Genomic DNA, 26,083 nt, shown 5'->3' with positions numbered 1-26,083 from the left:
TGACTGCCTTTGAAGTAAAATTTATTTCAGAATTGAAGAGGAGGAACTGTTAAACATCTTAAAACATGATACCTGCCACAAGTAATGCCTCGGGTGGCGCAGTGGTTAGCACTGCTGCCGCACAGCGCCAGGAACCCGGGTTCGATTCCCGCCTTGGGTCAGTGGCTGTGTGGAGTTTGCATGTTCTCCCCGTGTCTGCGTGGGTTTTCACCGGGTGCTCCAGTTTCCTCCAACAGTCCAAAGATGTGCAGGTTAGTGGATTGCCCTTAGTGTGTCAGGGGGACTAGCTAGGGTAAGTGCATGGGATTATGGGGATAAGATCCGGGGTAGGATTGTGCTCGGTGCAGACTCGATGGGCCAAATGGCCGCCTTCTGTAGGATTATCATGTTTTGAAAATTCAAAGCACCGATTTGGTTTGGAATATTTTGGAAAAAGACAAAAACCCAATTCCTCACTGGACATGGAAGATTTCCTCTGCTTCAACAGGGAGAATGCATGTGGAGAAATGAATGAATGTGGCTTTTAATGTCCCTCAGCTGCTTTAGGGAATGAAGCTGGTTAAAGCCTTGATTTTTGATACAGGCCTGAGGCCTTGAAGTAAAAGCTTTAATGCGTTTTAAAAGGTATTAAAAGGCAGGAAGCAACGTAAGAGTAGGAATAGGCCATTCAGCTCCTTGAGCCTTATCTGCAATTCAGTGAAATCATGGCTGTATCCCCACTCCATCCTTAGCTCCATACTCTCTTATTCCTGCTGTCAAACAAAAATCCAGCACTCCTGGATTTCAGATTTAACATGATCAGTGGCGAAATGTAATCATGTTATCCACCATAAGATGTGTAATATTTTGTTTTTATTTTGTCTAAATATTATGGACATTAGAATTTTCAGTTACTGAGATCAGAATTTTCTGGCCATTCCTGCCAGCAGGATCTTGTGTTCCTGTCAATAGCAGACCCTGTCGTGGGTTTCTTAGTGATGGAGCAGGGTGCACAATATTGGAAAGCCCATTTACAGCAGTGGGACCAAAAAACCCACCACCAGCCAATAATGGACTGCCTCAGCTGCTGTGAAACACGCAGCAGGAGTGTGCGGAGAATCCTGCCCAGACAGTAAATGTATAAATGCTTTTCTTTACTGTTATTTTTCAGGTTTGGTTATTTTGATATATCATCTGTAGCTACTCTTCGGCGGTTTCAAAGTTATAATAGTAATGAACCAATCAATGACATATAATGGAAAGTTTAAAGTGTATTTATTAGTGTCACAAGAAGGCTTACATTATCACTGCAATGAAGTGACTGTGAAAATCCTTGAGTCATCAGAGTCTGGTGCCCATTTGGGTACACTGAGGGAGAATTTAGCACGGCCAGTGCACCTAACCAGCACATCTTGCGAACTATGGGAAGAAACTGGAGCACCCGGAGGAAACCCACATAGACACGGGGAAAAGGTGCAGACTCCACACAGACAGTGGCCCAAGCCGGGAATCGAACCCGGGTCCCTTGTACTGTGAGGCAGCAGTGTGCCACCATGCTGCCCTTAATGGTACTAATGTGGCAGCGGATTGTGACCTTTACTGGAAACACTACACAAATCATACACACTTACATAGGTATAGTGTATATCGTGGAACTCCCTTAGACTTACTTATGATCTGTAGCGATGGCATAAGTAACATCCCATAAGTAACTATAGATCTGGAATTGGATAGCAGTGAAGAACTCAGGAAAATTATAATCACCAGGGAAGTGATAAGGAGCAAATTGTTGGGTCCAGGAACTGACAAGTCGCCTGATTTGGAGAGACTCTAAAGGCAGGATTGCTGCACTCGCCCCAAAACTGGAAAATCCCACTCGAGGTCAGTGAACCTTTGCATGGTCTGCTCCCCCCACCCCCACGCTTCCCATGGTGGACCGGATGGGAAAATCCCCCCCTAAGGTCTTGAAGTTAGTTGAAGCGTTTGTTTTAATTTTCTAAAATTTGCTTGATTTGGGGATGCCAGACACTTGGGAAAATTCAATGCAAACAGGCAGAGCCAACATAGATTTGTGGAAGAGAAATTGTGTTTAACCAGTTTATTGGAGCTCTTAAAAGGAGTCACATGTGTTGTGGATGAAGGGGAACCAGTAGGTGTACCCTACTTAGATTTCCAGAAGTCATTTGTTAAGAAGCCACATTAAAGCTTACTTCAGAAAATAAAAGCTCATGGTATAGGGGTTAACATATTGGTATGGACAGAAGATTGGCTGGCTAACAGGAAACGAAGCCTCCAATTGACTTATTCTTTCCAAGTGACTCACTCCAGTTCTGATCTTCCCAGCTGTCGATTTTTACCTTCAAATTGTGGGTAATACTGTTTTCAACATTAGTCACCTGAAACCTGAAATCAGGCTTCTCTCCTGGCCTGAGCTCCCACTGCCTTTCCGTGAGCTTTCTTTCCTCGGAAACGATCCCTGTTTCCAAGAGTGACCGCAGCTAAACACTTTGAAGAGCTTAAATCTGGCCCTCTGGTCATAGTTCAGGCTCATGGCAGTGTGGCCCTTCTGGCAAATAATGATGGAGGGGGCGAGTGGCTTTTCTGTCCCGGAATCAGAAATGTTTATCAATCATTTCAAGTGGCAAATTGAGTAGAAACACACCAGTTGCTTTAAACAGCTCCACACTTTAAATTGTCTACGCTTCCCGCTGCTTCAGAAAAGCAGCCAGCAAAATTAAGGACCCCAGACACCCCGGATGTTCTCTCTTCCACCTTCTTCCACTGCGAAAAGATACAAAAATCTGAGATCATGTACCAACTGACTCAAGAACAGCTTCTTCCCTGCTGCTGTCAGACTTTTGAATGGACCTACCTTGCATTAAGTTGATCTTTGTCTACACCCTAGCTATGACAGTAACACTACCTTCTGCACTCTCTTCTTTCCTTCTTTATGAACAGTATGTTTTGTCTGTATAGTGCGCAATAAACAATTCTTTTCACTGTATGCTAATACATGTGACAATAATAAATCAAATCAAAAAGCTGACCGCCACTTCACAGCTCATTGTGGGGGTACGAGCTTTCTAACCTCTTTAAAGAGTAGTGGGGGAAAGGAGGATAAAGGAATGATTGTTATCCCTGTTCTCTGACCAAGCAGCAACGGGCAACAGGAAGATTGTGCTGTGGGTGCTATTAAACCTTAAAAACATCGGCTCTTCGTTTCCCTTTTGTTCAGTGCCCCCAACTTGGTGGGTGCATTTGTACACTACTGAAGAAAACTGACTTTTTGATCTTTCTAAAATGAGAGCCCCTTGATTTTACAACTGGTCGTGTTTATTTCTTTGCATTTTTGGGTTTGATTTCAGTTCGATGCGTTCTACTTTCTCCTTCATATTTTACTTCAATTTTTCTTTTCACTGTCCACACTTTGGGAATTTCAAAAACCCAGGCTGGTTTTACGCAGAGGAAATGAGAAGGCAAGGAAATATTCCGGAAGAAAACCTGGAGAGGGGTCTCTGTACTTCAGTCAGATTACATAAACACATAATTACCCAAATAGGCAAGTCCACAGATCTTGTGCATGACGGGGAGGTGTGATTTTTGTCAACTACACTTGACAAGGGAGATCTTTCTCTCTGGTGGATGGTGTACTGCAGTTATATTGTTGTGAAACAGGTAAGTAGTTTCAGGATGCTGGGAGGAATGCATGCACCATCGACAATCTGCATTTCAACCAGGGGCTGCAATAAATAACCAGTGATTATGCAGCCTCATATGGTCTTTGAAGGTACTTCTGTGGTAAGGTTGTACACTGCAGCTTTGGGGTTGGTGCTGCAGTGTTATGGGGTTCGCATGAAAGAGCTGGAAGTTTGTTGTAATAAGTCCTCAGAGGCAGATCCCTTCTCCAAAATCCCTTTATTTACAAGTCTGACAACAGCGTACAGAGTGCTTTCAGTTAGCAGTCTGCACTGGGAGTCCCAGAGGAACTGACACGCCTGGTTAAACACAAAGCAAGAGGCTCCCTGATTGGCCCAACAATTTGGCCCTTTATTAGGGAGTTCTTATTCTAACAGGCCCACCTCAATCACCTGATTAATGTCATTGCAGTTGTGATAATTTACAATGGGCCAATTTATGGCAACTCATAGTGTTACAGAGTCTTGAATGAGATATGGAATAGTTGTTTAGTTTATTCTTGGCAGATTTCTCTGTGCATGCCATCTTCTGATGCACCTATTTTATAGATTCAGCAGGTAATGTGTACCTTCTGACATAAATGTTGCATTGCTTTACCCTGAGGAGGTTGCTCTACATTATGCAACTACTGACCCATTTGTCTATCCATAAAGTAGGCTCAAAAGGTGAACCATCTGTATTTGTCCATAACATCAGTCCTGTGCCTCCACATTTGAATTCCATTCATTTCATTTATGCTCACCTACATCTCCCGAGCTTTGTCACAGGTCAGCCAGTATCTAGAATTCATTCTGAAGACTAAAACAATATCTTTCTCACATGGAGATGCCCTCTTTTTGTTGAAATGTCTGTCTGCTCAGGTGCATGTAAACAACCTCACAACAGGATGTTAAGATCAGGGAAGTTCTCCCTGTGACCTAGCCAACATGGATTCCATAACCAGCATCACCAAATATAAATGTGGTCTCTGGTCATTCATCCCACGTGTTTGTGGGAACTTGCTGTGTGCAAGTTGACTATGTCAGCCTATAAAATAATAAAGGCCACACTTTGAAAACACTTCAGTGTCCCCAAAATGCTTTGGGACGTCCCAAGGATATGAAAGACGCTATATTAATCTGAGTTCTTCCTTTAGTTTGTGCAATTCAGCCCGAGAGTCATTTCTTTTATTTATTAAATGTTTGCTAGGGTTTGGTGGGAGGATATTAGATTCTGGAAGGAGGGAATGGATTAATGTAATCCCTTTTATGTTATCTTTTTTCTTAGTTTATCTGAAGAGAAAATAAGTCAATGAAAGGCATGTGCTGCACAACTAATGATTGCAATAACATCAAGATGATGAAATCTTTAATCTCAAGCCACCTTTCACAAGATTTTGTGTAGTGATTCATGGGCACGCTGTATCAATATCTTCCTATTTCTCCATGAAGAAATACGTCTTCTGTTGTTGAGAACACAATGTTTTTTTCCTCTTTATTTGGTTCTCCAATTCACTGTGATGAAATTTCAGACATAGAAAACCTCAACTGGGGCAAAAAGTTAGATTTACTTTGGTCTGGGTAGCATCATCCATTGTAAAACCTGAAAAATATGCATTTATTATCTCCACTATTTCTCCTGCTTCCATTTGCAAGCCCCCTTTTTCCTTAATCGACCCTACTCTTATCCTAATCACCCTTTATTTATATATATCTTTATTCTTTTATGGGAAGTGGGTGCTGCTGACTCAGCTAGCATTTATTGCCAATCCCTCATTATCCTTGGGAAGGTGGTGAGGAACTGCTTTCTTGATTCGCTGCAATCCATGTGGTGTAGGTACACCCACTGTGCTGTTAGATTTTGACTTGATTTGATTTGATTTGATTTATTATTGTCACGTGTATTAGCATACAATGAAAAGTATTGTTTCTTGCGCGCTATACAGACAAAGCATACTGTTCATAGAGAAGGAAATGAGAGAATGTAGAATGTAGTTTTTCAACCATTTCTAAGGTGTCGAGAAAGATCAACTTAATGCAAGGTAAGTCCATTCAAAAGTCTGACAGCAGCAGGGAAGAAGCTGTTCTTGAGCCGGTTGGTACGTGATCACAGACTTTTATGATGGAAGAAGGTGGAAGAGAGAATGTCCAGAGTGCAGGGGGTCCTTAATTATGCTGGCTGCTTTGCAGAGGCAGCGGGATGTGTAGACAGAGTCAATGGATGGGAGGCTGATTTGCATGATGGATTGGGCTACAATGACAATCCTTTGTAGTTCCTTGCAGTCTTGGGCAGAGCAGGAGCCATACCAAGCTGCGATACAATCAGAAAGAATGCTTTCTATGGGGCGTCTGTAAAAATCGGTGAGAGTCATAGCGAACATGCCACATTTCCTTTCTGAGAAAGTAGAGGCGTTATTTATTTATATATCTATTTATTTATTTAAATCTAATCGCCCCTACGCTTTTCCTAACCACTCTTTATTTATATATCTGTATTTCTTTATGGGATGTGGGTGTCGCTGGTTAAGCCAGCATTTATTGCCGATCCCCAATGCGCTTGGGACAATGGTGGGGAACTTGAATTGCTGCAAGCTGGTATGTAGACACACCCACAGTATTGTTAAGGAGGGAGTTCCAGGATTTTGATCCAGCAACAGTGAAGGAATGGCAGGCGATATATTTCTAAGTCAGGATAATGGGAGGAATTTCCAGGTGTTGATGTTCCCATGTGTCGGTTGCCCTTGTTCTTCCAGTAGTGATTATAGAAAACCTTGGGTTTTTTTTGTTTGTTGCCAGTCTCTTTCCACGCTCTCTCCTTGTTAGGAAATAGTGTGACACTTGATAGATGGTGGGAGTTGAGCAATGTGGTGCTGTGGTATAGCTCAGTGTACCAAAAACACATGCAGTAACTGAGGTGGCACAGTGGTTAGCACTGCTGTCTCACAGTGCCAGGAACCTGGGTTCGATCACCAGTCTGGGTCACTATTTGTGTGGAATTTGCATGTTCTCACTGTGTCTGCATAGGTTTCCTCCCACAGTCCGAAGGATGTGCTGTCTAGGTGCACTGACCTGAAAAGGTGCCGGAATGTGACGAGTTGGGGATTTTCACAGTAACTTCATTGCAGTGTTAGTGTAAGCCTACTTGTGACTAATAAATAAATAAGCTTTATTTATTTACTCTTATTTACTTTATTTGATACTGTGTTTTTGGACGATGTCGCTGAGGAACACCTGTGGGTGAGAAATGGGACAGCGTTAAGGATAGTTCCTTGGGGAATATCTGAAACATTGCTGCAGAAGCAGGAAAATAAATCCTTATAGGTGATTCTCTGGCTACGATTGGTGGGTGCAGTACCATCCAGCTGGACAAAAATGTGAAAAGGAATTGGAGTAGGAGGTGTTCAACCAAGTCTAAGGCTGCAGACAGGTTGGAAAGGGAGTGGATGGTTAGTTACCATGAGTTACAGTCACAGTGAAGATTGAGTTATTGCTTTGGACAATATTATCTGTTCCCAGACAATTTGTTTGTCAAATTTTCATTGCCGCCCTCAGCTAGTTCTGCGTGGGATCCTGGCTTTGATTTGAAACCTTTTGCTTTTGGAGTGATGAGTGTTCCTGTCCCAGTCTGTCTTTTATCTTTTGACCAAATGCTCTGGTCTGGGTGAATTTTCCAAGCTAATTCTGAATGTTCATAAAGAGAGAGCAACTGTTCAGCCACTTGTTTCTTGTGTACAGCCCCCTCACTGACACCCCAGCTGACAGCTAACATCACACTCCCATTGACACAAGACCTCAAATACAAACCCCCTCACACTCATCTGGAATCCCAAGCTCCCTACTGGAATATACTCTACATATTGTTAGCAGCCCCACCTCCCCCAGGTTGACTGCAAACATCACCAGTCGCAACCTGGTAACTAAGTCCCAGCAGTGAAGACCCAGGTTTCAGCGTGGAAAATCTGGGCAATCCACAACTGTTTGCGGACAGGCTAGGGGAGACACTCCACATAAGGAACAGGTCATTGTGGCCATCCTAATCAGATCATCACCCATTGACTAAATTTCTGCCCCAAAAGCAGAACAATCATTCACGTATAGAAACCTTGTGGTGCAGGAGATGGAGCACATGCAGTTTAGGGCCCTGTCGACAACTGTCACAGCTGACACTGTTGAGGAAGAAGGAGCACATATTGGAAACACCACTTTGGAAAGTGGCATCATTGGAACAAAGGACTGCCATTAGCAGCCTTTCCCCTTGTTTTTGTGGCAATCTTTCGTTCTCTCACCCTGCAGTATAAGTATCTCCCACTTTCTGTGTCTTTTAGCTTTGACAAAGGGTCATCTGGATTTGAAACATCAGCCCTTTCCTCTCCTTACAGATGCTGCCAGACCTGCTGAGATTATCCAGCATTTCCTCTTTTGGTTCCAATCATTCACATTGCGTCCAACATTGATGAATTGTTAATCTTGAGTTCAAACTATAACTGCCCTCCCACCCATATTAAAAAAAGAACGAAGGAGAATGTTCACAGAAAATGCATCTGTACAACTCATCCTAATGGAAAGGGGCTAAGATTTTAATGTTTTGAAATGCTGTACGGTTTTGGTAGTTCCATGAAATTGAAAAATACCTCTTTAAAAGTGTTAAACATTCAACAATTTGTATTTTTATGTATGTGTCAGTATCTTTAAGTGTTGAGCAGAAGATGCTGGAAAACCTTTAATTCTGTCCTCTCCACTGTGTCGATTTTCATTATCTTCAATAATATTGTACGTCATTATAGAGAGTGAAGACTGTTTTTCTTGATAACAGCATTGCAGCGGTGCATGCAGTGTAAAGTGATAAATTATCTCTAATCCCCTTGTGCTCAGGTTCCTCGTAATTGAAGATGGGAACTTCGCGCTTTTCTGAAGCGTTTGCAGTTGGATAGCAAAACGTTATCTTTCTCAGCATCAATGTGAGCATGAAACATTTTGTTTTCTTTGATGGCAGGTTTACATTCGGATCAAAGATGATGAATGGAACGTCTACAGAAGATACACTGAATTCAGGGCACTGCACACCAGGCTACGGACCAAGTTCCCTTCAGTCAACACCTTTCATTTCCCACCCAAAAAAGCTATTGGAAACAAGGTACCTTTAATAGGTTTTCTCTGCATGCACACATATCATCATTCATTAGAATAAACATCGCTGATCTTCCACTGTTTGAAATCTCATGAGATTTCACAAACTGGTGTAACTTTCCCGTTGGAGGTCAAGCTTTTGTATTAGATTAGCAGCATGCTTCAATTAATATGGAAATGACAATAGCTTTTAAACAGAAATAGGGAGATAACTTCTTACCAGGATACTCATTTTTGTATTAGTTTTAAATAAGAACAAAGAAAAAATACAGTATGGGAACAAGCCCTCCAAGCCCATGTCAGTCATGATGCCCTAACTAAACTAAAAACAAAATCTTCTGCCCTTACTCGGTCCATGTCCCTCTATTCCCTCCCTATCATGTACCTGTCCAGAGGTCTCTTACATGTTGCTAACGTGCCTGTTTCCACTACCTCCTCTGGCAGCGCGTTCCAGGCACTCACCACTCTCTGCGTGAGAAACCTCCCCTGCACATTTCCCTTAAAATTCCTCCTCTCACCTTGAACCTGCACCCCCTTTGTAATTGACACTTCCACCCTTGGAAAAAACCTCTCATAATTTTTTAGATCTCTGTCAGGTCTCCCGTCAGCCTCCATCTTCTTTTGAATTATTTTGTTGAAATATGATTTTTTCCCTATTCAGTCTTCCATAATTAAGCATAATTAATAGGCAATAAAATTACACTAAAACTAACTAAGGCTTGTTCTAATGCAATCTTTTGCTATCAACTCTATTATAGCTGGCTGGAAATTTTGCCATTTGGAAGTGCAGAAGAGAGCAAAATGTGAAAGAGGCTGGAGTCAGTTTCATCATAGTAATGTCACACATGACAAACTGTGATAGTTTCATGATTCTGATGGGGTGATAGTGTGGTATGTTGAATATAGTTGAAGGAAACGTTTCTGTGGTGGTAATCTTGTTTGCAATGATACTGTTTATAATTCCAGGATAAAACTGGTGGGGAACCATTGGTGAGGTAGATATTGAGTGAGCTAAATAGTGACTCACTGTTTACTGAATGAAACATTGAAGCAGAACCTGTTGTTTTGTCCAGTAACACAGCCAAGAAATGATTGCTGTGGTAATACAGATGGACGGTAACAAATTGGATAAATTGTTATCACACGCTGACACCTTGAATAATCTGCTTCTGAAGCTGAGTAAGAGCAAACAGCATTGTGTTAATTAACTCCCACAGCTCTACTTTCAATATATTTACTTCATTCTTGCAAATTACCAAAATGTCAGGTGCTGTTGAAACAGATATTATGCATGAGTAGCAGTGTACAATTGATTACGCAAATCCACGGGGCAGGCAGATTAAAGTGTGTGTGAGCTAAAGGACAGGGTGAGGAAATAATACTAATTGGGCTGGTCCTGTTATGGAGCTGTCGACAGCATGATGGGCTGTCACATTCTGTGACACTAGCTCTGAACCCCACTTTGCTCGGAACCAAAATCCATGAAAGCTTCAAGTTTTTAGGTGCCCGGATCACCAACAACCTGTCCTGGTCCCCCCCATACCGACACTGTAGTTAAGAAAGCCCACCAACATCTCTACTTTCTCAAAAGACTAAGGAAATTTGGCATGTCAGCTACAATTCCCACCAACTTTTACAGATGCAGCATAGAAAGCATCCTTTCTTGTTGTGTCAGAGCTTAGTATGGGCTCCTGCTGTGCCCAACACTGCAAGAAATGACAAGAGGTCGTGAATGTAGTCCAATCCACCACGCAAACCAGCTTCCCATCCGTTGACTGCCTACACTTACCGCTGCCTCGGCAAAGCAGCCAGCATAATTTAAGATCCCATGCACCCTGGACTCTCTTCCACCTTCCGTCTGGAAAAAGATACAGAAGTCTGAGGTCACGTACTAACCAACTCAAAAACAGCTTCTTCCCTGGTGCCATCAGATTTTTGAATGGACCTACCTTGCATTAAGTTGATCCTTCTGTACAGCCTAGCTATGACTGTAACACTACATTCTGCATTCTCTCATTTCCTTCTCTATGAATGGTATGTTTTGTCTGTATAGCGAGCGAGAAACAATACTTTTCACTATATACTAATATGCCAAATAATAAATCAAATCAAGTGCCGACTTTGAGGCGGAATGGGCACTTTGATAGCCTGCAGTCACATGCCAGCAAATAGTTGGCCAGTGAGTAATGTTTTGAAAGTTTAACGTTTATTTATTTAGTGTCACAGTTCGGCTTATGTTAACACTGCAATGAAGTTACTGTGAAAATCATAGAAATACTGTCATACTCACTATCTTATTGCTCTGAAATCTGTATTAAAAAAAACTACTACTAAAATAATAATGAGCACATTTTCCTGGCACAAAAACTAATGCAATACTTCTGAAATTTCTGGAAAATTAAAGTAAAAATTCTAAACACTTATTCTTACACTTACGTTCTACTGAGTTTATGTTGCATCATCTAATTTGGCCAATTTTAGTGAATTTTACAGTCTTGGCATATCGACATGCAATAACACTGACTGACACACTGTAAAATGACGCAGGAGTTGTTATTTTGATTCACCAGCCAACGTAATGGACCACTTTTGCTCATGTCAAATTCAAATCTCATGCCAGTTTCATTCAACAAATCTTCACTTACAAAGCGTGAAGATTACAGGACTGCACAGTAGTTAGCACTGCTGCCTCACAGCACCAGGGACCCAGGTTCAATTCTGGCGTCAGATCACTGCGTGGAGTTTGCACATTCTCCCTGTGTCTGTGTGGGTTTCCTCCGGGTGCTCTGTTTTCCTCCCACAGTTTAAAGATGTGCGGGTTAGGTTGATTGGCCATGTTAAATTGTGATTGGACATGTTAAAATAGTATCGGAGGGACTAGCTAGGGTAACATCTATGGGGTTACTGGAATAGGGCCTGGGTGGGATTGTGGTTGGTACAGACTCAGTGGGCTGAATGGCCTCCTTTTTAGAAAGGATTCTAATCTATGATTCTGTAGAAAGATCAATTAACTTCAATATGTTAACTGTGTTTCTCTCTCACATACACTTCCAGACCTGCTAAGTTTATCCAGCATTTTCTAATTTAATACGAAAAGCAGCGTGTGAGTGTTCTGAGTGCTTGAGTTCCTTAGACACTGAATAGTAGATGTTTAAATAGATATACATTTGAGAAGTTTATTAACCTGTGTTTTGAGTGTTCACAAGACACTTTCTCCCAAAGAATTAGGGCACGTGATTAAAATGGTATCAACATAGCCGCAACTGTTACTCATTAGCAATTTCTATTGGACACTGAGCTAAGGGAATAAATAGCAATAAAAAGAAAGTCTCACGTTTGATATAACAGGCGAGATTCTCTGGCCTTCCAGCCCCTGGGTTTCAGCCATTGAGAGGTGGCACGTGTTTGCTAGCGAAGCGATTCCTTGATCCTGCCGTTGTCAATGGGAATTCCCATTGATGTCACTCCACGTCAGTGGGAAAAGTGCAGACAAGGGTGCGCTGCCAGTGGGACCGGAGAATCCCAGCGGCACAAACGGCTGGAGAAATCCAGCCAACGTTACTATATCCCAAAGTCTTTTGTCGACAGTGATTTTTTTTGTGTGTGAATTGCGGTCCCTGTTACTGTGTTGGCAAATTCAGTAGACATTCCTGCACAGCAAAGTGCCACAAACAACAAAGTCCACTGACAAATAATCAATAATCCATTTTGTTATCAGCTGCAGCAGTAACTGGTCACAACAGTCAGCACTTTGGCGTTTTTTGAACGGTGCCGTGAGATCTGTGATTTTCATCTAAAGCAGTGCAACGCGTGGATGGACTTCCATCTCGTTAAAAAAAAACACCTCCCAGCAATGCAGCACTCCATCCGTCAGGACATGACTGGGTACTAATTATTTCTGGATACAGGACATTCTGGAACGAAAGGGAAGGAAAGGAGAATGGGTGGTAGTGTTGATTCAGGAGGATATTACAATGGATGGAAGTTATCTGAGAGAGATCAAGGACCTACTCAGAGCTAGGAAACAATAGAGGTTCTATTACACTACTGGGCATTCTATAGGCCCCCAAACTGGTGGGAAAGGTGTAAAGGAACAAATCCACAAGGAAATTACTGAGATATGCCAAAAGCTACATGGTAGTTATAGTAGGGCACTTTCATTATTGTAATAGGTTAGGATTGTAATAGTGTAAAGGGTAGAGATGGGAACGAGTTTCTCAGTGGTGTACTGAGGGATTTTGGCGATCAGTTTGTTGTGACCCAGGGAAGAAGGATACATTAGTGGATCAGTTCTGGCAGATGAGGTGGGTCAAGTGAATCGCATGACAGTTGAAGAACATTTAGGAAGCAGTGATCATAGGTTTAGGTCAGCCACAGAAGAAGACAGAGCAAACATAATGATAAGGGGATTGGGGGTTGGGGATTGTGGTGGGGGGGGCTGCAGTTTCAATGGGATGTGAATGAAGCTGACCCTGGTAACTTAGATGTGGAGATGCTGGCATTGGACTGGGGTGGGTGCAGTAAGAAGTCTCACAACAACAGGTTAAAGTTCAACAGGTTTATTTGGAATCACGAGCTTTCGGAGTGCTGCTCCTTCCTCAGGTGAATGGTGAGTACTGAGGAAGGAGCAGCTTTCCAAAAGCTCATGATTCCAAATAAACCTGTTGGGCTTGAACCTGATAAGTTAGTATCAAAACCATAACGAAACAATGGACTGCCTTTAAAGAGGTGATATTAGAGTGCAGTGAGGGCTCATTCCCCTAAAGGGAAAAGGCAGGGCAAAGTCGCAATTCTCCGGATGAGGAAATAGAGGGAAAGTTGAAGCAGAAAAAGGTGCACATGACATATGGCAGATCGATAATTCAGTGAGAAGCTGGCTGAGTGTTCAAAACTCAACAGGGAAGTGACAAAGAAATGAGAAGCAAAGTGAGAAGATGAGAAAAGACTGGCAACTTGCATAAAAGAAAATCCGAAACTATTTTATAGGCAAATAAATAGGAGGAGGTATGTGGCCCATTTAGGACCAAAAAGGGGATTCACATAGGGACCTGGGGGTACTGAATGTGTATTTTGAAACCCTCTTTACCAGGCAAGAAGATGTCAAAGCCATGTTGATAGAAGAGGGAACTGAGGCATTGGATGGATTAAACATTGATGAAGAGGAATTACTGGAAAGTCTGGCTGGACTTAAAGTTGTTCAGTCACCAGCAGCTGATCATGTGCATCAGAGGACACTGAGGGAAGCGAGGGTGGATATTGTGGAGACATTGTCCATAACCTTCCAATCCACCGCAGATACACGGAAGATGCAATAGGGTGATTGAACTGCAAACAATGTACCCTCATTCAAAGAAATGGTACCAAAAGAGAAAACACTGGAAAATCTTAGCAGGCCTGGCAGCGTCAGTAAGGAGAGAAAAGAGCTGACGTATAATGAGAGATGTTGTGAGCCTAATCAAAGAGAAAAAGGAAGCATTTGTTAAAGCTAGGAGGCTGGGAACACACAAAGCATGTGTGGAATACAAGGAAAGTAGAAAGAAACTTAAGCAAGGAGTAAGGAGAGCTAAAAGGGGTCACGAAAAAGCATTGGCCAGCAGGATTAAGGAAAATCCCAAGGCTTTTTATGCATATATAAAGAGCAAGAGGGTAGCTAGAGAGAGGGTTGGCCCTCTCTCTAGGGAAGGAACCTGTGTATAGAGCCAGAGGAAATGGGTGAGGTATTAAATGAGTACTTTGTGTCAGTCTTCACCAAGGACAAGGACTTGGTGGGATGATGAGTCTGAGAAAGGATGTGGAGATAGTTTGAGTCATGTTGAGATCAAAAAGGAGGAGGTTTTTGGGATTCTTGAGAAACATTAAGGTAGACAAGTCTCCAGGGCCTGATGGGACATATCCCAGAATATTGAGAGGCAAGGGAGGAAATTGCTGGGGCCTTGAGAGAAATCTTTGTATCCTCACTAGCTATAGGAGGGGTTCTAGAGGATTAGAGAATAGCCAATGTTGTTCCTTTGTTTAAGAAGGATAGCAAGAATAATCCAGGTGATTACAGGCCGGTGAGCCTTACATCAGTGTTAGGGAAATTATTGGAGAGAATTCTTTGAGACAGGATTTATTCCACTTGGAAATTAGTGAGAGGCAACATGGTTTTGTGAAGGGGAGGTCGTGCGTCACAAACTTGATCGAGTTTTTTGAGGAAGTGACGAAGATGATTGATGAGGGTAGGACAGTGGATGTTGACAAGATCCCTCATTGCAGACTGGTGCAGAAGGTGAAGTTGCATGGGATCAGAGGTGAGCTGGCAAGGTGGATACACAAGTGGCTCGGTCAAAGACAGAGGGTAGCAATGGAAGGGTGCGTTTCTGAATGGAGGGCTGTGACAAGTGGCGTTCCTCAGGGATCAGTGCTGGGACCTTTGCTGTTTGTAATATATATAAATGATTTGGAGGAAAATGTAACTGGTTTGATTAGTAAGTTTGTGGATGACACAAAGATTGGTGGATTTGCAGATAGTAATGAGGACCATCAGAGGATACAGCAGGATATAGATCGGTTGGAGACCTGGGTGGAGAGATGGTAGATGGAGTTTAATCCAACAAATGTGAGGCAATGCATTTTGGAAGGCCTAATACAGAGAGGAAATATACAGTAAATGGCAGAAACCTTAAGGGTATTGATAGCCAAAGGGATCTGGGTGTACAAGTACACAGGTCACTGAAAGTGGTAATGCAGGTGGAGAAGGTAGTCAAGAAGGCATGCAGCACGCTTGCCTTCATCGGCCGGGGCATTGAGTTTAAAAATTGGCAAGTCATTTGCAACTTTATAGAACCTTAGTTAAGTTGCACTTGGAATATAGTGTTCAATTGTGGTCGCCAGAATTGAAGGATGTAGAGGCTTTGGAGAAGGTACAGAAAATATTTACCACGATGTTGCTTAGTATGGAGGGCATTAGCTATGAAGTGAGGTTTGTTCTTACTGAAACGATGGAGGTTGAGGGGCGACCTGGGAGAAGTCCACAAAATTATGAGAGGCGTGGATAGTCAGAAGCCTTTTCCCAGGATGGAAGAGTCAATTACTAGGGGGCACAGGTTTAAAGGAGATGTATGAGGCAGATATTTTACACAGAGAGTGGTGGGTGCCTGGCACTCACTGCCGGGGGAGGTAGTGGAAGCAGATACAATAGTGACTTTTAAGGGGCACCTTAACAAGTACATGAATAGATGGGGATAAAGGGATATGGTCCCTGGAATGGTCGGGGGTTTTAGTTCAGTCGGGCAGCAAGGTCAGTGCAGGCTTGGAGGGCCAAAGGGCATGTTCCTGTGCTGTAATTTTCTTTGTTCTTTGTTTCGAGTCCAGGTGACCTTTAGTGAAAGCTAAAAGGCATGGAAAGTGGGAGGCGTCTGAGGTGCAGTCTTTCAGATGAGGCATTAAATTCTCCAATCTCATCCATGGCTGCCCTGCTGAAATTAGAAAACAGAGAATTTGGTGTTTCAGTCGAAACTCCATTCCCTTCCAGCAGCATCATCCGAATGGACATGTCAAATTTTCTTCATCTTCTGAGAAAGTAGAGGCGTTGGTGGGCTTTCTTAACTATAGTGTCTGCGTGGGGGGGGAGGACCAGGACAGATTGTTGGTGATCTGGACACCTAAGAACTTGAAGTTTTCGACCATTTCTACTTCATTCCCATTGATGTAGACAGGGGCTTGTTCTCCTTTTTGCTTCCTGAAGTCGATGACTATCTCCTTCATTTTGCTGACATTGGGAGAGAGATTATTGTCGTCGCACCAGTTCACCAGATTCTCTATCTCATTCCTGTACTCCGTCTCAACATTGTTTGAGATCCGACCCACTACGGTGGTGTTGTCAGCAACTTCTTTTTGGTTGTACCACAGTTGGGTATGGCTCCTGCTCTGCCCAAGACCGCAAGAAACTACAAAGGGTCATGGATGTAGCCCAATCCATCACACAAACCAACCTCCCATCCATTGACTGTGCCTACACTTCCCGCTGCCTCGGAAAAGCAGCCAGCATAATTAAGGACCCCGTGCACTCCAGATATTCTCTCTTCCACCTTCTTCCATCGGGAAAAAGATACAAAAGCCTGAGGACACGCACCAACCGACTCGAGAACAGCTTCTTCCCTGCTTCCATCAGACTACTGAATGGACCTATCTTGCACTAAGTTGATCTTTCTCCACACCCTAGCTATGACTGTAACACTACATTCTACACTCTCCAGTTTCCTTCTCTATGAATGGTAGAGACGGTACTTTTCACTGTATACTAATATGTGTGACAATAATAAATCAGATCAAATTGAATCAGCACTGGAGAATCCCAATGAGGATGGAGATTTTTGGCTCCCACCTTCCCTTTCTGGTAGAAGTGAAAGACTTCAAGACTAATTTGAAGAAGAGCAGGGTAGTTATTCCCAGCGTCTTGACTAATATTTATTCCTCAGACAGCATCACAGATCAGGATAATCTGGTGATAATTAGATTGCAGAGTGTGAGAGCTTGCTGTGCAGAAATTAGCTGCCACGTTGCCTTCATTACAACAATAATCTCATTGATTATAAAGTGCTTTGGGATGTCCTAAGTGGTGAATGGCCTTATATTAATGCAGATCCATCATTTGTTTTAATCATCAGCCTGTGTAATTACCTCATGTTCATATTAATTAGATGCAGGTTTGGCTTCGCAGCAAAACCCATTGTCTATTCCACGGCACAACGCAGCTGTCCTGATCCAACTACAGATCACGATTTCCACAGCCACAGTAGATCTATTATTCAGCTGCTGTTTGTCTGTTCATGTACGTTTGTACAACTGCATCTAGAGGTATTGGGTTGAAAGCCAATTAGGCATAGGAACGCAATTTTTTTTTACAAAATAACATGCATTGAAAGGGCTCCATTAAACAAGCCCTGCAAAGTGCTATACACACACGCATGGTATGTGTACAAGTCATTCAGTGCTCAAAGGTAACCTATTATTCAATCTGAGCTATAATTTCTTGTCCAGTTCCTTGACATTGCAGTGGAGTAATTGGCCTCAACATAAACTACACATAATGTTAGCAATAACCCATTTACCCTTTGCCTTGTGTTTTAATTCTGTAGTGAGAATAGACTGGAGGATGGCACGCTGGCACAGTGGTTAGCACTGCTGCCTCACAGTGCCAGGGAACCACGTTCAATTCTGACTGCATGTAATTTGCACGTTCTCCCCGTGCCTATGTGGGTTTCCTCCAGGCGCTCTGGTTTCTTCCTACAGTCCAAAGGTGTTAGGTGGATTGGCCGTGCTAAATTGCACCTTAGTGTCAGGGGGTCTAGCTGGATAAATACATGGGGTTGAGGGGAGAGAGCCTGGGTGGGATTGTTGTTGGTGCAGGCTTGAGGGACCGGATGGCCTCTTTCTGCACTGTAGGGATTCTATGAATGTATGATATTAACGATCATCATGTTTCACACATTGTTCTCCAAACAAACCAAATCAGCGCATTCATTGCAGACTTCCAAGGCCTCAGGTATTGCAATTCCTGGAACCTTTATGAGAGGAACAATAGAAGGAAAAGCTTTTCTAAAATTCTGTCGTTTAGTTAGCTGGATTACAAGAATATCCATTGTGTGAGAAATTATAACACCCTGTATATGCCATTTCACATAAAGTACAGGAATCTAAATGCTTAAAGGACTGAAATTTTACCAAGGCAATGGTGGAAAAGGGATTCAACAAATTTGGTAATTAGTTAGTTAGCATCAGAAAACTGATCACGGAAGCTTCCGGATTGTCATAAAAACCTAACTGGTTTGTGTTTGTCCCTTGGGGAAGACCAGTCTGTTGCCCTTTATTAGCATATCCAAGGAGCCTGCCTCCAGTGTATGGTGAGTCCATGATGCAACCTGCTATTGAACTGGCAGCAATACGCTTGGCAGGGAAATGGACCTGAAGGATTGAACCCGTAAATTGGTCACCTAGCGCTATTTTTTGCCCAACAGTCAGGCAGGCAAAGAATGATATCATCCCCTAAAGATTTTAGAGATTATGATTTGTCATCACAAATTATCTTTGTCAATGCAATGAGCAGTTATGTGTGTGCGTGTGCATGTGCATATACCTGTATGTGTGTGTGTGTGCGTGTGCCTGTGTATGTGTGTGTGCATATGCCTGTATGTGTGTGTGTGCAAGCATGCATGTGTTCTCGTGTGTGTGCATATGCCTGTATGTGTGTGTGCATGTGTATGTGTGTGTGTGTGTATACAGAGATATTAGACTGAAAGCCATGCAGACCCAAGAACAAATTTCCTTTACAATATTTAGCATGCTGGCCTTCATCAGTCAGGGCATTGAGTATAGATGTTATGAAGTTATGTTGGAGTTGTTCAGGACATTGGTGAGGTCGCACCTGGAGGATTGTGTTTGATTTTCTTTGCCTTTGCTATAGGAAAGATGTTATTAAGCTGGAGAGAGTGCAGAAGAGATTTACAAGGGTGTTGCGAGGATCCAAGGGACTGAGTTATAGAGAGAGGTTGGACAGGCTAGGACTTTTCTTTGGCACATAGGAGACTGGGGGGTGATTTTATAGAGGTCTCTCTATAAGATCATGAGAGACATGGATACGGTGAATGCACCCAGTCTTTTCCCAGGAACGGGGAATCGAGAAGAGGGCATAGGCTTTAAGACAGGAAAGAATTAATGGGAATCTGAGGAGCAACTTATTTTACAGAGGGTGGTACGTGTGTGGACTGAGCTGCTGAGGAAGTGGTTGAGGCAGGGACATTGATAACATTTAAAAGGCATTTGGACATGGATAGGAAAGGTTTAGAGGGATATGAGCTAAATGCAGGCAAATGGGGTTAGTGTGCATTGGCTTCTTGGTCGGCATGGACCAGTTTGGGCTGAAGGGCCTGTCTCTGCACTGTAGATTCCATGATTGTATGAGAATAATGTTGAAAGGGCTCACTGTTGTTTCCAAATAAACCCCACAAAATGCTACAGTGTGCGTACAGCTCCGTCAGTGCTCAAAGATAACATATTGTTCAATCCTCAGCTATAATTTCAGCAACTGTGCGTTAAATCTGTTTTCTAACTTAATACCAATTCACTGACAGAAAGTGATAAGGGAAGATAGATGAGTTAACCCACTCCTCCAAGATCTAGAGTTTAAGAGCAAGGAGGTTATACTGGAAATGTATAAAACGTTGGTTAGGCCATAGCCAGAGTATAGTGTGCGTTTCTGGAATCCACATTTTAGGAGGGATGTAATAGCACTGGAGATGGTGCAGAGGAGATTCACCAGGATGGTGCCTGAGTTGGAGAGTTTTAATTATGAAGGAAGATTGAATAGACTGAGATTATTTTCCTGGAGCAGAAGAGACTGAGGGGGGACATGATTTGAGATGTATAAAATTATGAGGGACACAGATAGAGTTGACAAAAATAAACTTTTTCCCTCAGTGGAGGGATCAATAACTAGGGGGCGTAGATTTTAGATAAGAAGCAAAAGGTTTAGAGGGGATGTGAGGAAAATCTTTTTCACCCAAAGAGTGGTGGAAGCCTGGAACTCACTGCCTGAGAGGGTGGTGGAGGCAGAGACTCCCATAACATGTAAGAAGTATTTAGATGTGCAGTTACAATGCCATGGCATACACTGCTATTGACCAGGTGCTGGAAAATGTGATTAGAATAGTTGGGTGGTTTGTCTTTGACTGGTGCAGGTACGATAGGCTGAAGAGCTTCATTCTGTGTTGTTGACCTCTGTGACTCTATATTCAATGGTGGCAGGCACTGACATGGCATTGATTATTTTTTAAAATTCTGATGTAGCTATAACCCTGAGGTTGGTGTAGAGGTTCCTGAATAGAGAAATGCTCGCAGTGGGTAGTGATGCTGTGGAGTTTAAATTCAATTGATTAAGAACAAATCTGGCATTGAAAGCCAGTCTCCGTAATGGTGGCCATGAAACTATGCTTTTGTCATTAAAAACCCATCTGGTTCACTAATGTCCTTTAGGGAAGGAAATCTGCCGTCCCTACCTGGTCTGGCCCACATGTGATTCTAGAGCCACAGCAATGTGGTTGATTCTGAATTGTTCTCAAGGATGGGTAACAAAGATTGGTCTTGCTGTTGATGCCCACATCCTGTGAACAAATAGAGAAAGGAACCCAGCATCTGTAAGGAGAGTAAAGAGCTGACGTTTCAAGTCCAGATGATCATTTGTCAAAGCATTGTAGCAAAGGGTCACCTAGACTCGAAACATCAGTTCTTTTCTCTCCTTACAGATGCTGCCAAACCTGCTGAGATTTTCCAGCATTTTCTTTTGATTTCAGATTCCAGCATCTGCAGTAATTTGATTTTGTAAAGGAACTGTTTCACTTGCTGAACTTTAAATTGGTCACAGAATGCTTGCACAGAGAGACAGAATGCTCCACTCTCAAACATTGCCATCTCTCAACTCACCGGAGTTGAGGGGGTTGAGCTATGAGGAGAGGCTGAATAAACTGGGCTTGTACTCGTTAGAGTTTAGAAGAATGAGAGGAGATCTCATTGAGACGTATAAGATGATGAATGGGATAGATAGGATAGAGGTGGAAAGACTCTTCCCGCTCAAAAAAGACAATAGGACTAGGGGGCACAGCCTCAAGATAAAAGGGGGGCGGTTTAGAACGGAGTTGAGGAGGAACTTCTTCACTCAAAGGGTGGTGAATCTCTGGAATTCTCTGCCCGTTGAAGTGGTGGAGGCTGCCTCGCTAAATATTTTTAAGACGCGGGTTGATGGGTTTTTGATAGGAGAGGGGATTAAGGGTTATGGGGAGAGGGCAGGAAAGTGGAACTGAGCAGCGACAGATCAGCCATGATCTTATTGAATGGCGGGGCAGGCTCGAAGGGCTGGATGGCCTACTCCTGCTCCTATTTCTTATGTTCTTACTTTGCCAAAAGCTGAGGTTTCTGAGGAAAGGGAAGAGGAACAGTAGGGTATTTCTAACAAGATAGCTGGCTGCTGGTATGTGATATTAATATTACTCTCATCACTCTGTTCTCGTGTGCTCTTGCACCGCTAGCAGTGAGTGAAGGATAATGTGAATCTTAAATCTCATTTGCAGATAGGACGAGGGGCAGGTAAAGAGGAATCATTTCTTGCTGTTGCGAGCTACTTGTTATGCAGCACTTTTAAGAAGATGGCAAAATTGATGCCTTCTGTCATGGATGGATGATTATAAGAAAATTCCAAGTCTCCTCTTACTTGCAGTTGTTGACTGCTGTATCCTCCACAGAGATAAAGACAAATTAGATTTGATTGTGGTTTCTCGTTCAAGCGCTACCTTTTACCCTTGAGTTAAATTACTATTAACAAGGCCGACTGTAAATCCTGATGAAACGCCAAGGCTTTAGATCAACAACAAAATTGATGAAATGGTGTAGAGATTGTGTTTTTTTTAAATACATTTTGTGTATGTGATAGGATAGGTTAATTTGAAAAAGAAGCACATTGAGATAGTGGGCCTCTGAGGTTTATGATACTCTTAGAAATTGTCTTGTTAGTGGGTGTAGAGTGGAGAGAAATACGACTCAGTTATGAGGCACGCTGAATATCTGTAGTCACCAAATGGATTCCTAGGATAGCAAAGTTTCAATGAGAAGGACACCACCAGAAAACTTATAGAGCAGAGATCCAGAAATGAATGAATATTTCAGATGTGAGTGCTTCTCAGGCTGTAACGGTTTAGAGTAAAATTATTTTACTGATTTTTCTTTTCTCCCCTCTGTCATCAGAAGGCCAGAGATTGCATTCTAGCCTTCAATCTTTTTCGGTCAATCACATTTCGTATAATATATATTGCTGGGAATACTTAGTGCTGAAATTTAGTTAGACGTTCTCCAGCAGTTTTTTTGATGTTATATCTTTGCCGGAAGCGCTCACACTTTCAAGGTATGGCACAGAGTTTAATCAGTGTGATAATGGTCACCCTGAAGGGGAAGCATGCTTATTAGCCAGGTACCGCAGTGTAATGCATCCATTTCATGCTGGAGTTTATGGCTTCACGTCCTCCACTGAACATCTGACATTCTAATACAAACTGAACCAAAACAAAGGGACGGTTTTAAAAGGTTTATTTGAATGATTCACTTTCCTCTGGGAGAATATGGATGGAATGAAAAGTTATTCTGGTATGAAAATGTAGATAGCCAGAAGGCACAGAACAGGGTGATGGGACACAGGATTTGCCCGGCAGTGACAGGGTTTCCAATACAGTAATAACAGAGAAATCAGTTCTAAACACAATGCAAAGTCTTCTTCGTTCATATATGAATGTGGTAGAAAATACTTAGCCTGTTTTGTTTTCCACATATGTAGGTCAATATTCTGTTAGTTCTTTAGATTTTGTCACATATTTTTGTACGTGTTGTTGGCAAAGGCAGTCATGTATGTTCGCACTTCGGTGTCAAAAGTCAACAGGTTCAATATTACTCAGTTGATGCAGGGTGAAGTTCTTATTATTCTGCTCCAACATTATGTCTTGAGACCAATTCAGCGGCCTACTCCAAAACCACAAGCATAAAAATGTCTATTTCTTGTACCTTCTGAGATTGTTAAATTTAATCCAGATTTTAATTCTGCGCCTCCCTGAGTGTGGGGGTGTGTAGCAGAAAGTTGTGAATGGAGCTGAATGATGTAGAATCATTCAGATGCAGAAGGGGAAGTTAATTGGGTTAACAGACACAGCCCTGGGGAACCTCTGCTGCAATGACCTGCAGTAAAAATAATTGACCATCAAATATTCTGACCAAGCTCTTTTCAGTCAGAAGCCGGCTCACTGCCAACAATTCTCAAGGGCAGTTAGAGGTGGGCAACAAATGCTGGACTCGCCAGTGACACCATCTTCCCATGAAAAAATTAAAAGGTAACTCCAACAGCTAGACAACTTTCACCTTGTCTATTACTGGCCTCGGTTTTGGCAGGACTTCTTAGCGCCACACTCAGCCAAAGGCTGCCTTGAGATCAAATGTAGTTAGTGTCATCTCACCTTTCACATCCATCCCTATGCCCTTGCTTGGAATGAAGAAATGGTGAGGCTAGGAGTAAAGCAATTCTAGCAGAACCTGCGCTGAACATCAGGAAGTAACTTATTTGGTAACTGGAAAAAGGCTGAGAGACCATTAACAATTCTGCATCCTGTGGATAGCAGGTTCCTAAGCATTTTGTTTTAATTTATTGGGTCAGTGACAGTGTTTTAACTACCTGGGATAGCCTGTTTGGATAATTCTGGTGAATAGATCTTCAGAGTTACAGCCAGCGAATATTAAGGGCCTGTACCTTTTGCTTTGACAAAGGGTCATCTGGACTCGAAATGTCAGCTCTTTTTTCTCCTCACAGATGCTGCCAGATCTGCTGAGATTTTCCAGCATTTTCTCTTTTGGTTTCAGATTCCAACATCCGCAGTAATTTGTTTTTATTTTGGCCTGTACCTTTTGCTCAGTTCACCTTTTTTAAATTTGATTTATTATTGTCACACGTGTCAGTACACAGTGAAAAGTATTGTTTCTTGCGAGCTATACAAACAAAGCATACCATTCATAGAGAAAGAAAGGAGAAAGTGTAGAATGTAGTGTTACAATCATAGCTAGAGTAGGTCCATTCAAAAGTCTGATGGCAGCAGGGAAGAAGCTGTTTTTGAGTCGGTTGGTACGTGACCACCGACTTCTGTATCTTTTTCCGAACAGAAGAAGATAGAAGAGGGAAGGTCTGGGTGCGAGGGGTCCTTAATCATGCTGACTATTTGCCGAGGCAGCAGGAAGTACAAACAGTGTCAATGGATAGGAGGCTGGTTTGCATGATGGACTGGGCCTGTGAGATCAGTGGCTTCTAGATGTCATGTGAAGCGAACTAAATTGGCAGGATACGGCTATCCTTGATTTGGGGACCAAACTGGAGGAAGCTGATTGGGATTGTCTACTCACTACCTCTAGTTGAAGATGTTTGCAAAGTCTGGTGTAGTTAAATAGTTGTCAGTGTGTAGTTTGGGATGGAGACGTCATAGCTACGTACCCTGGCCAGTTAGTTACCTTTCCGCCCACCACTGTTCACATCTAGTTGTGATGTGACTGCAGAGCCTTTGCCTGACCTGTGTGACCATCAATTCAACCTCTAACTTGCTACTTTAGGTTGTTCGTATTCAGAAAGCCTGGAGTTGCATCACAAGGTTGGTAGCTCTTTTCAAGGCATAGAATCATAGAACCCTCCAGTACAGAAAGAGGCCCTTCGACCCATCGAGTTTGCACCAACCACAAGGCCCTACCCCAAATCCCTACATATTTTACCCACTAATCCCTCTGACTTACGCATCTCGGGTCACCAAGGGGCAATTTTAGCATGGCCAATCAATATAACCCACACATCTTTGAACTGGGAGGAAACTGGAGCACCCGGAGGAAACCCACGCAGACATGAGGAGAATGTGCAAACTCCACACAGACAGTGACCTGAGCCAGGAATCAAACCCAGGTCCCTGGAACTGTGAAGCAGCAGTGCTAACCACTGTGCCGCCCAAAAGTCAATACCTGGTCTGATGCATATCTGGTACTGACCGTGACACTACCCTTATGTTAGGTTTGATCTGCAGCTTGTTTGTAACTATTCAAATGGTTATTCTCTAACCCTTTCTCCCAAATGTTGCTGGGTTCGATGATGAGGCAGGAGGGGGTTGTGGGGCAGGTGGTTGGGGGAGGGTAGGTAAGCCGGAGGGAGCAGAGGGGGAGAGTAATTCAGCGAAAGGCCCAAAATTGTGTTCATGCTAGTGTGAATTTGCTGTGGGACCTGATGCTGGTGCCAGCATGGTGGATCAGGAAACTGGTGGCTGGCTTGAAACTGATTTGCTAATGGAATGCAAATAAAGGCTCACCCAGAATCTTCTACCACTCCTGATTCTCCATGACACCAGCGGGAAAACACGTTGGTCCAGAATGTGTCTGGAATAACATGGTATGCAGAGGTTGAGAATGCCTGGTGCTGCTTCTGGAGCAACCCTGAACTCTGGAACATCACAGCAATGGGTGGGAAGGGGGAGTATCTATCAAGTGGACCTTCCAGCTTCAGTCTATTCGAGGACATCCAACTCCCAGCCTCAGCGTGTCCTGGAAATTCATCTTTTTTCAAGGAGTCCATGTTCTTCCTTTAACTGTGGGTCAATGATGAATTTAAACCTGGCTCCCTGATATGGTGGCAGGACACATGCAACCAAACCTGCCCTGCCACAGAATATGGCACTAAACCCTCAGATGCCCAATTAATGCAGTCAGGGCCA

At 42.9% G+C, this 26,083-nt stretch overlaps 1 protein-coding gene across 1 annotated transcript in view; it reads left to right on the top strand.

The window, feature by feature from the left end:
- snx29 (sorting nexin 29) overlaps positions 1-26,083 on the top strand; it is a 538,494-nt gene that overhangs the window by 451,908 nt on the left and 60,503 nt on the right. The window contains exon 19 of the mRNA XM_080207008.1: positions 8,647-8,787. Within this exon, the coding sequence (XP_080063134.1) occupies positions 8,647-8,787 (141 nt within the window). The remainder of the gene's footprint in view (positions 1-8,646; positions 8,788-26,083) is intronic.

Source organism: Carcharhinus amblyrhynchos, chromosome 18 (genome assembly GCF_965287045.1).
Source record: "Carcharhinus amblyrhynchos chromosome 18, sCarAmb.v2.hapA, whole genome shotgun sequence".
Lineage (NCBI taxonomy): Eukaryota > Metazoa > Chordata > Chondrichthyes > Carcharhiniformes > Carcharhinidae > Carcharhinus > Carcharhinus amblyrhynchos.
Note: the sequence above shows the minus strand (reverse complement) of the source record. Positions and strands in the feature narration are given on the sequence as shown.